Here is an 11,922-nt window from a genome sequence, read left to right as displayed (position 1 = left end):
AGCCCGGCTTTGAAAATAAACAATTTCTTCACCCGAGTCCAGCAGAACCCTCCTCCATAACCCCAAAGTTAGAGAGCCAAATGGCTGTTCTTCCAGACCAGAAACAGAGCTCCTCTTGCCCACCAACATCCAAGGTCCACTCTTTCTTTCTCTCTCTAAGATATGTTTACGGTTTTTCTCGCAGATTGAGTATTTGTTTGGTTTTGTTTACAAATAATTTGCAGAGTAATAGGGGAAGACCACCAAAGAACAAGGAAAAATTGTTTCATTTCATCTCTCACTCAGTCACTGATGAGTAAAATAATTATGAGAAACGCTATGCTCTCTTCCTTTAATTGATTGATATTGTTATTTAGAGGGTATTCTGCTGAATTGCCCCCTGAACTTGTACATAATTCTCAATTTACCCCTTGACCTTTTTTTTAGCGAATTAAAGGCTCGAATTAAATTTTATTATCAATGTTCCTCCCACCGTCAAAGTTCGAACATTTCATCCATTAGTCCGTCTATTTGACCCACGTTGACGCTTGATTGAGGGTTATTTTCGGCATTAGGCGCGGATTGAATTAGCAACCTCTCCTCTCTCACACACTTCGCACTTCTCTTTCACATTGGTAGGGTAGGGTTAGAAAGGGACCGGAATTTGGGCGGGAAAAAGGACGAAATCGAAGGTTGGAATCGAGGGAATCTGAAAGCTTTTTCATAAAGGTTCTTTTGGCTCTTTTGATTCGACGCAGCATGAGTCTGGATGTGTTGCCTTTGCAGGTGCGGAACAGAGGGCCTCCTCCCAAGTACAATAAGTAATCGATTTTCCTAATTTGAAATTGTTTAAGCTTATGTGGTCCTTGGTGTCGGTTGTTTGCACATTTTGTGGTGTTGTCTGATATGCTATTTTGAATATGAAACACTTGTGGTCCCGAAGCATTTGTGTTGTTTTGTCTGCATAATTATCGGTGGACTTGAGTGAATTTGAAGTTTAGAATGGTAGTTGGGCAGTAAAGAAAAGTTGGTGTGATAAAATAGTGGTTTTATATATAATTTTCTGTTTTTTTTAGGTGATCCAGATTTGTTCTCCCTAGAAATTCACCATGGAGGTTATATTTCAGAGGGGAAGTATGTTCGGGGTAAGGTTACTTGGGCAGACAACTGTAATGCTGACCACCTGTCAATGCTTGACCTGTTTGATGTTGCTATCTCTCTAGGATATGACCATAAAAAATACAGTACCACTACTGGAACAAAAGAAGGGGGTTTGTTCCAATTGAAGTAGATGCCCATGTAGTTGAGTTTGTGGAGTATACACCTACTTCTAGAGTTCAACCTTTATATCTCTCATATAAGAATCAACCGCATTTCCCAGAGAGCCAGGCATCTGCATCTACTCCACAATTGGGGTTGGAAGTAGAAGTTGAAACTGAAACTGATGTTGGTGAGTTGGGGAACCAGTTTGTAGAAGTGGATGTTGATTTAGATGATGATGGTTATCATGAGGTACATAAGGAGGGAGATAATGAGGCAGATGACAGTGAAGATGATGAGGCTGAAGATGATGATAGTGTAGAAGAGGCTGAAGATGATGACAGTGAGACAGACATTGAGTTGATTGACTCCGACTTCGAGCAGTCAGATGAAGAAAGGTTGAAGACAGTCTTGGAAGAGGATGATAACTTGTTTGATAAACATGTAGTTGATGAAGAAAATGATGAATACAATGAAGAACCTGGTGAGGTTGACAGTGAAGACTACAATACCGACGATCTTGTAAGTCTTGATGAAGAATCTGATGAGGGTGAAGGTGTGAAAAACCGTAGCCGCAGAAGAAAAGCTCCTAGATTTAAGCAGTTTAGAAGAGAATCTGATTTGCTGAAGCCAACATTTCATTTGGGAATGGAATTTACCAACATGGAGCAGTGTAGGGAAGCAATAAGGTATTATGCAGTTTCATGTGCAAGGCCATTGAAGTGGTTGAGGAATGATTCGAATAGGGTGAGGCTCAAATGTGAAGGAGATAAAAAACAAAAGGTTCCATGTCCTTGGATGCTATATGCTTCTCATGTGGGGAAATGTCCAAGTACAAGGATTAAGACATATGTTCCAAGGCATACATGTGGAAGGAGGCAAAGAACCAAGTATGCCACTTCATCATGGCTGTCTAAGAGGTTTGATGAGGAGTTAAGAGATAATCCCAATATGAAAGTGACAGATTTCATGAAGTTAATAAGGAAACATTATGCCATAGATGTAACTGAGGTTCAAGTTTATAAAGCCAAGAGTTTTGCAAAAATGAGAATTCAAGGTAGTATTCAAGAGCAATATGGTAAGTTGTGGGATTATTGTGAAGAGTTAAAGAGCAATAACCCTGGAAGTACTGTTATTGTGAAAACTGAATTGCAAGGTGAGAATCCTATTTTCAAGAGAATTTATGTATGTTTTGGAGCACTTAAAAAGGGATTTGTGGAAGGATGTAGACCAGTGGTGGGTTTTGATGGGTGCCATGTTAATGATTCTCATCCAGGACAGATTCTAAGTGCAGTTGGGATTGATGGAAATAATGGGATGTATCCAATTGCTTTTGCGGTTGTTGAAGTTGAAAATATAGAGACTTGGGGTTGGTTCTTTGACATATTCTTTCAAGATGTAGGTATTGAAAATGGCAATGGATGGGTTTTTATTACTGATAAGCAAAAGGGTTTGGGGAATGCCCTTCATGCTTTGATGCCCAATGCTGAGCACAGGCATTGTGTGAGGCACTTGCACAATAATTTCAAGCTTGCAGGCCATACTGGTGCAGCTTTCAAGCAGAGGTTTTGGGCAGCAGCTAGGGCAACAACAATACCTGTATTTGAAGCTGAAATGGAGCAGATGTTGGGTCAATCTCAGGCAGCTTATAAGTGGCTTCAGGAGAGACCAGCTGCTCATTGGAGTAGATCACACTTTAGTACAGTCCCAAAGTGTGATATACTTTTAAACAACTTGTGTGAGTGTTTTAATGCTGCAATTCTAGAAGTAAGAGATAAGTCCATTGTTACTCTTTTGGAGAGAATTAGAACCTACTTGATGCTTAGAATGGCTAGACTTAGAGAGACAGTGTGGCCCCATAAGGTTGGTCCAAGAATATTTGGTATTGTGGAGAAGAATTCAATTGAAAGTGGCCACTGCATAGCTTCGTATGCTGGTGGGGGGAAGTATCAAGTTAATAGCATGTTGGGAGCTATGTTTGTTGTGGATTTAGAAAGGCATACATGTACCTGCAGAAAATAGGACTTAAGTGGAATTCCTTGTCCACATGTCTTGGCTTCAATAGCAAAGAGTGAGCACAACCCTCTGGATTTTGTGCATGCACTTTACAAAAGGCCGGCATATGATAGGGCTTATGAGGGCTATATATCTCCAATGCCTAGTCAAGCATATTGGAGAAAAACAGGGCATGTACCTATCAAGCCACCTGTTTATCGCATCCAACCAGGAAGGCCCAAACTTAGCAGAAATAGAGAAGCTGATGAAATACCAAAAGAGGCAACAAAACTTAAAAGGTATGGCATTGTAATGACATGCCACAACTGTGGACAAGAAGGTCACAATTTTGCTGGCTGTCCCCAACTTGGACAGGTTATAATTGTTCTTAATTTGTTTGTTTACATATTTTTTTTTTGTTGAAAATGGCTATGTTAATATGTGATTGGACTGTTTTTACTATATTAACATGTGATTTGTTGTTCTTGACAATGAAGGGGCAACCTAGAGGTAGAGCAAGATGCGGTAGAAGGGGAAGAGGAGCTGTGAGGGGAAGAGGTGCAAGGGGAAAAGGAGCTACAACTGGTAATGGAGATGTTGATGCTACAAGTGTCAATGCAAGTGGAACAACAACTGTCAGAGGTGTTAAGAGAGGCAGAGGTGTTGTCAGTGAACAACAACAAACTCAGGCCAGACCAAAGTTTAATGTAAGTACTTGGATTATTGTGGTGTGCTTTGAATCAATCATTGCATTATTGAAGGCTTAAGGGATCTATGCTTGGAACAGGTGAAAAGAGGAGCTCAGGCCCCCTATGTCATAAGGAAGACCAATCTATTTGCTGATTCACAAGCTGGCCAAAGTTCACAAGCTCCTTCCGGACCTGCCCCAAGTTTACAAGCTCCTTCAAGACCTGCCCCAAGTAAACAAGCTCCTTCACAATCTGTCCCACATTCACAAGGTCCTTCACAACCTGCCCCAAGGTCACAAGCTCCTCCACAACCTGTCCAAAGTTCACAAGCTTATCAAGGTTCAAGTTCACAACCTCAACCTATGGTAACTTCTCCAAAAAGGCCTAGGTTAAAATCTCCAGCAAAACGAATAAGGCCATGGAGAGTTTAGTCAGCAATTTGAAGTGAATGGTTCAAGAGTTGTTATGTTTATTTTGGTGTTCTAGATCATCTTGGTTTGCAATCTATTTGCTAGTATATTGTTGAACTGATTTTGATATGAAGTGAATGGATGAAGATGTATTTTTGAAACTGAATTTGGACAAGCTTTTATGTAATCACATGTGAATTCAAATGTTGTATATTTTGGCCTTTGAAGTGCAGTTCATTTGGTGTGATAGTTACTATTTCAATGGTCAAAATGACAGCTTGCATTTTCATTCACCAAAACAGTTCTTACATTGTCAATTACACACCCTTTCTTACCCTTACAAAAAGTCAATCACCCATCTCTTTCTCACCATTACAAATTGCCAATTACCCATCTTTCTAACCATTACAAAATGCCAAGCACTCATCCCTTTCTAGCCCTTGCAAAATGCCAACTACCCATCCATTTCTACAACTGCCCATTTGTGCCTTTATCTTCATTCAAAATCAAGCACAAAATAACCCTAAACATGCACAATGACACCTAAAACCATGGGTTTTTCAGCTTCGAATTCCCTTTCTTTTTTTCTGCTTCCAAACTGTTAATTCTCCTCAGCAGTCCTGGAATTATTTGCTTAGATCTATTGCACATAACAGGGTCACCCCACTCCCACATTTGACAACGTTTCTGCAAACACACAGTTTTAAAAGGTGGAAATTCAAAACTGCAAATTTGAAACCCAAACTTCAAAATTCAACTCACCTGCGCACAAACATAAAATCTTCGTCCTGGATGTGAAGAGGTCCACGAAGTCTGAATTTTTGCAACCTTCCCACAGTAGCAGACCCGTGATGGCAACATCCATGGATTGCCATCTTCCAACTCTGAACTCCCTCTGTGTGCGTTCGTCCTCATCTCTATCTCTCTCTCTCTCTCTCTCTCTCTCTCTCTCTCTCTCTCTCTCTCTCTCTCTCTCTCTCTCAGCAACCTTCAATTTCGTTCGATTCCAACCTTCGATTTCGTCCTTTTTTCTGCCCAATTTCCAGTCCCTTTCTAACCATACCCTACCAATGTGAAAGAGAAGTGCGAAGTGTGTGAGAGAGGAGAGGTTGCTAATTCAATCCGCGCCTAATGACGAAAATAACCCTCAATCAAGCGTCAACGTGGGTCAAATAGACGGACTAATGGATGAAATGTTCGAATTTTGACGGTGGGGGGAACATTGATAATAAAATTTAATTCGAGCCTTTAATTCGCTTAAAAAAAAAGGTCAAGGGGTAAATTGAGAATTATGTACAAGTTCAGGGGGCAATTCAGCAGAATACCCTTATTTAGATTAGAGTTTATAATTGATGATGGTATATAAAGTTTTTAATTCAATTGAAATTGAAATTTGTTTGATTTATTATATGAGATTTGTGTTTTCATTAATGGTTTATTGATAGTATTTTAATTAACTGATTAAGGCTTGTGTTTTGATTAATTGATTAGGGTTTTGTGTTTTAATTAGTTTTTTTGTTGTTGGTTGATTAGGAATGAAAGTGCTATGGCTTTAATTTTTCAATCCTATTTCGTCTGAAAAATATTTTCCAACTTTTACACTAAGACCCATGGCTGATGAATCCTAGATCCACCACCGTTCCTATGTCTTGAAGTAATTGGTGCATGGTTCACTTGTAATGCACTTTTCCATACATCTGCAGCTTTTCCAATTCAAACTTTGATGTGTATCCTATATGTCTATGTATGAGACGACTCCTATATGGATAGGGCTGTAAATTGGCTTAAAAATCCGATTCTGACCGATTTCGGTCCGAAAATTTTCAAAAAAATCCGAATCCGATAAATCCGATATCCAAAAGTGCTGAAATCTGAAATTTCCGATAAAATTCGGATCAGAATCGGAATGTATTTGTAAATTCTGAAAATTCCGAAATTCCGATCCGAAAATTTCCAAATTCTCAGAACTCTATCCGATCCGATTTTTCCGATTGTTTACCAAAAATTCCGAATTTATAATTTTAATTGCATTTTTTTAAGTTTATAGGTCCTATATATGTTTCATTTCTTATTTGTTATATTTAAGTGCCATCCAACATACAAATATTCATATATACATGTACAGTTCCGATCTCTTGGACTACAGGGGTCTAAGAGATTTGTAGTCACTCACCGTTGGATGTAAATTCAACGGTTCACTCACTCTTGCACTCCTTTTAAGAAATTTTTTTGAACCGTTGGATGTTACATCCAACGGTGAGTGACCATAGTTTCTTGGACCCCGTGGTCCAAGAGATTGGGGCTGTATACATGTATACTAAACATAGGAGTATATATTACTTTAAGACTGTATTTTTGGCTAACATGTTTGTTTGAATATTACAAAAATTCATGTGTGGTTATCATATCCAAACATACTATATAACAAAAATGCATGTATACTTATGTATTCTATATATGTGTATCTATTTTTTGTTATAATGTATGTGTATATGTAAAACACACATACATGTATACATCAGAATTATACACATGCTTACATATACTAAAAGTTTGTTATATATACATACATGTGCATATGTATAAGAGTACATATCACTTTAAGATTATGTATTTTTGACTATATAACAAAAATGCATATGTGTGCTTGTTACCTGTGAATCATGATAGCAGTATATGTGTGCTTCTCTAGAACAAACTAACACTTTTTTTTTTTTTTTTTTAAGAATGAACAAATATACACATCACAATTTATTTTTCCATTAAATTGTCATTAGTTAATACCACGTGAAATACTTTCATTTGGTTTTAGATGTATGTGTGTTTCTTTTTTTTTTTTTTTTTTTTTGTTACAATGTATATGTATACATAAAACATAAAATCCGGATTCAGGTCTGTTCTGGCCAAAATCAAGGATACCATCCATTATGATTACAAATATAGTATTCACCCACCTTATTATTTTTATTTTTATGGAACCTTGATGCTGATGCTGACACATCTCCAGCAACGACATGATTCTGGGTCGAAGGAGGAGTTGTTTCATGCTGGAACATTGTGGTTATATCTTCAGTTACAGTACCCTCATTATTATTCTGCTCGTACACAAGCTGGATTCCAAATTCCTTTATCAAGATATCATCTTTATCTACTCTAACCGAAACACGTATTTCATCCCCACCCTTCAATTCATCGTTTGCGAATCGCCAATGACTAAGCCATAACATATGTTCCTTCTCTTTTGAAAACCCTATTGTGACTGGCACATAGGTCCACTTAAGACCCTTGGTCTCATTACTGATGTTAAGAAAGGGAGCGCGGTAAAATCCCCTTCCCTTATCATCATCAACCTCATCATGTGCATACACAACACATGCATTTAGGCCTCGGATCTTCAAATTAAGATGTGGAGGTATAGTTATAGACAGCTCAGAGTTACCCATGCTCGACTTGTAGCAGAACCAATCTGGAACCTCGCTCCCGGGAAGGAATATGCTAAATATACCACATTCATCGAGTCCCTGTTTCATGCATGCATGGACAGATTTATACATGTTCCAGGCCACAGAAAATCATAATCATCATAAAAAACTATACAATACATGAGAGAGAGAGAGAGAGAGAGAGAGAGAGAGAGAGAGAGAGAGAGAGAGAGAGAGAGAGAGAGAGAGAGAGAGAACCTGGAGAGGACCCTTCCTTCTTGTAAGTGTCAAGTAGTCGAACATTTCAACTTCAGTGCTTCCTATGGATTCCAAATTGAACAGACCGATATCTTTGATCATTTCTATGTCGACGCTTCTCAACGGTCTTTTTTTAAACACGTTTTGAATTTCAACTACATTCTCGCATGCAATAACCGCAAGTCTAATTGTTGGTAACATGTCGGGTAAGTTTAGTAGTACTCTTTTCAATGAAGTACATCTAGTTGCGATCAAAGCCTCTACACTTGGTGGGAGCTCGGGAATCATTTCGAGGTTTGGGCACATATCCAACGAAAGTCTCTGGAGCTTACTAAGACCATTCAAGTTTACTGGCAGGCTCAAAAATGGGTTTCCATCTAGATTCAAACGCTCCAATGAGGATAGGCTACTAGGAAGATCATTGGGAATTTCTGACAGATTGCAGTACGCCATATCTAAGCTTTTTAAAAATTGTGGCAAACTTGCACTGGTAAGTTGGAGATTTTTTCTTGGCAATACCCATGATCGGATTGATTGCCACGATTTAACTGCAAATAACAGACTGACTTTCTTCATGTCACTAGGTGTAGAGTCTGACTGATTTTCAACGATCTTACTGGCAGGCAGCACAAGATTTGAGCAACCAGAGAGAATAAGTTCCTGGAGAGATCGCAGCATACTAATTCTTATTGGAAGCTTCATAAGATTTTTGCAATCTTTTAGATTCAAGAAAACAAGTTTCTCCAAATCTCCAATGGATTCATCCACCTCTTTCAAATTTATGCAATCTTTAAGAATTAATCTCTCGAGGTCAGGGGATCCTGACAAGTCAGGGGTTGTCACAAGGCCATGTGAATGACTGAGATTTAAGATTTTCAGTCTTGGAAGAAACTGTTTAAAAAAAGAAGTAATTAGTTTCTATAAATATATAATCATCTTTAAATTTGTCTCTGTGTGTGAGTGTATGAGAGAGAGAGAGAGAGAGAGAGAGAGAGAGAGAGAGAGAGATTAGTAGCATACCCTAGTTCCCTTCCAAACATGTTGGAGGCTGCTGTTCCGCAAGTCAAGAGCAATTAGATTTTCCAAGTAAAAATTGGTTGGTATAGACTTTAAAGCGAATCCTCGCCAAGACAACCATATTAAATTTGTTGGGAAATCTTCATAGCCTCCACTGATTTTTACATTATCAAGCAACAGGAGTTCAAGATTGTGCATGCTTCTAAATCCCTCTGTTTTGAAACCTATCTCATTTGATACAGGAAATGAGTTTGTAATTGACTGCCAGGAGAAGAAACCAAGCCGACGTCGGCTGCTTGAACAGTTTCCATCATAATCTTCAACATGGAATCTTTTTCTGTTACTTCCACTGGATATTATCTTAGAAGACTCATCTTTTATTAACATAGGAATGTTGAGCATGAGGCCCTTAATAGTTGCTGTACCCTGGTAACAAATAAGAACATTGGGTAAGTAACTTGTGACATGCACAACACAATTACGAATACATAGACGTAAAAGAAGATATTTCTTACAGTTAATTTTCTCAAAACATTAGAGGCATCTTTATTCCACACTCTAGTACGTTTTCCAGGATCCTCAGGCGATTCTTCGCGAATAATTCCCCTTCCCATGTCTTGAAGTAATTGGTGCATGGTTAACTTGTTGAATCCATCAATTATCAGCAGACATCTGTCAACCAGATTTTGAATTCCAATGTTTGTGGCAAACCCACATTCATCAAGGACTGTAATTGAAAAATCCTTGTGTCTTCCTATGAAGAAACAGGCTATATGGAGGAATAGACGTTTGTCATGATCTTGCAGAGAATCAAAGCTTACTCTGAGAATCTTTTCAATTTTTCCTTCAGTAATCACATCCAAGTTCTGTAATGCATTTTTCCCATACATCTGCAGCTTTCCAAAGAGAGCAGATCCTAAAACTTTAAGAGCTAATGGAACCCCTCCACAGTGTTGCACTACAGGTCTTGAAAGATCCATGTAACCTTCGCCAGGATGGGGTTGTCTAAAGGCATGCCAACTGAAAAGCTCAAGTGATTCATTCTCAAGCAACCCTTCCACATTAAACATTGCACAATTCTCATGAGCCTTTAACAAATGTTCATGTCTAGTTGTTATGATTATTTTACTTCCTGGATGAAGCCATTCTCGCATTCCAAGAATTGCATTGAATTGTTCCAAGTTGTCCACATCATCAAGAGCAATAAGAACTCTTTTGCAACGTATCGCCCGTTTGATCTTTGTTATTCCTTCATCCAAGCTGTATATTTTCTTTGCTTTCCCCTTTTGGAGATCTGAAAGAAGGTTCCTTTGCAAGTGTACAAAACCATTGGGAAGTTTTGAAGTTGCTCTAATATCTGCAAGAAAGCTGCTACCTTGAAATTTATTGCAGTTCTGGTTATAAGCAGTCTTGGCAATGGTGGTCTTGCCAATTCCACCCATCCCATAGACTACAGCTACTCCAACATCACTTGATCCATCTTCTAACCACATGTTTAGGCCTTCCACACGATTATCTATTCCAACTAAATAGGGATCGACTCTTAATCTCCTATTCCATGTGTGATCCAGTTTATTTCCAATAACTTCAACTATATCTTGGATAAACTGCGACTCGTACCTATAAATTATTGATATCAAAATACACAAGGCGCAATAAGTTATTTCTTTTCAACAAAAAAGAAACTTATTTCTTTATTATTTTTATTTTTATTTTATAGAAGAGAATTGATATTTATATCATAGGTTGAAATGAATGATATTAAGCAAATGAACTTTCAAAACAGCAGTGCTGCCATCTAACAACTCCATGAGATTTAAGAAATAGCTTCACTATAATCTACTTTAAAAAGCATCCAAAAGATAGAGAGAAAACCACTATTTTGGGAATGAAAAAGTACCGATCTCCTAAGACCATCCCTCCCAAATCTGCAACATCTCTGAGAGCTTTTCTCCACTTCTCCACCTTGTCCATCTCCTTGTTGAAGCGCTGTTGGTGTCTGGAAAATGCTTCTTCAAAAATTCCTGTCTGGTTCCTGACATGGGATGGATCCACGTCATAGAAAATCGGCATAACCATGTGCCCATTAGTTTCTCTACGGTCCATGATCATCACTAGTTCGTCTAGGCACCATCTCGAGGAAGCGTAGTCCTTGGAGAAGACAATGATGGATACTCGAGACTCTTGTATTGCTTTTTGAAGCTCTGCTAAAATATTTGCTCCTCTCTCGATTTCGTCATCATCTCTAAAAGTGTGGATCCCTGCCACCTCCAAAGCCCTGTAGAGGTGATCAGCAAATCCCTTGCGTGTGTCTCTGCCCCTGAAGCTCAAGAATGCATCATAAGTGCACCGGTGAGAGGACGGAGAAGCATTCTGCTGCGTGCTGGTGGCAGCCATTTGTATGTTCAGCTTGTGTTTGTGTCAGAGAAAAAAAAATCTTGCTCTATAAAAGAGAACAGAAAAGTTGGTCTAGTGGTGCATGGAATGCCAAGTGTAAAATGTGCAACCATCATGAGCCATTCATATAAAAAAAAAGTGTGGAGTTTGGGGCCCAAAAAAGAATGCGTGCACCTTGCATATATGCTAAACTCTAATCAGAAAGGATTGCTCACACATCTGTGATTTCTAGCAGAAGATGCTTGTGAATCTTACAATATTGAGTCCACATGCATCAATGGTCATGAATTAGCCACGTGTCCATACAGGCACGATTGACTGTAGCATTTCTCTATTAGCATAGCATTTGGATGGTAGTATACATATGTAATCATGGAAAGTGACTGCCAAGAGATTCTTAAACTGAAAAGAAATTTCCCACCAACGCAGTGTATGGACCAAAATGAACACAACTGCAATATATCTACTGAGTTACCAAGTAAATCCGATAGATAT

The 11,922-nt window shown here is 38.6% G+C and overlaps 2 protein-coding genes across 2 annotated transcripts; one reads left to right on the top strand and one right to left on the bottom strand.

The window, feature by feature from the left end:
• On the top strand, nt 3,399-4,354 carry LOC18788096 (translation initiation factor IF-2). Its single transcript, XM_020559210.1, has 2 exons — nt 3,399-3,941; nt 4,022-4,354. Exons 1-2 carry the CDS (start codon nt 3,660-3,662, stop codon nt 4,352-4,354), a joined length of 615 nt encoding a protein of 204 aa, XP_020414799.1. The 5' UTR covers nt 3,399-3,659.
• On the bottom strand, nt 6,972-11,586 carry LOC18788005 (TMV resistance protein N). The gene is made up of 5 exons (XM_007221503.2): nt 10,931-11,586; nt 9,546-10,650; nt 9,034-9,456; nt 8,014-8,904; nt 6,972-7,854 (listed from the first exon to the last, which is right to left on the bottom strand). The coding sequence occupies exons 1-5, from the start codon at nt 11,425-11,427 to the stop codon at nt 7,243-7,245; spliced, it is 3,528 nt and encodes a 1,175-aa protein (XP_007221565.2). The 5' UTR covers nt 11,428-11,586; the 3' UTR covers nt 6,972-7,242.

This window comes from Prunus persica, chromosome G3, assembly GCF_000346465.2.
Source record: "Prunus persica cultivar Lovell chromosome G3, Prunus_persica_NCBIv2, whole genome shotgun sequence".
Lineage (NCBI taxonomy): Eukaryota > Viridiplantae > Streptophyta > Magnoliopsida > Rosales > Rosaceae > Prunus > Prunus persica.
This window is presented reverse-complemented; position numbering and strand designations above follow the sequence as displayed.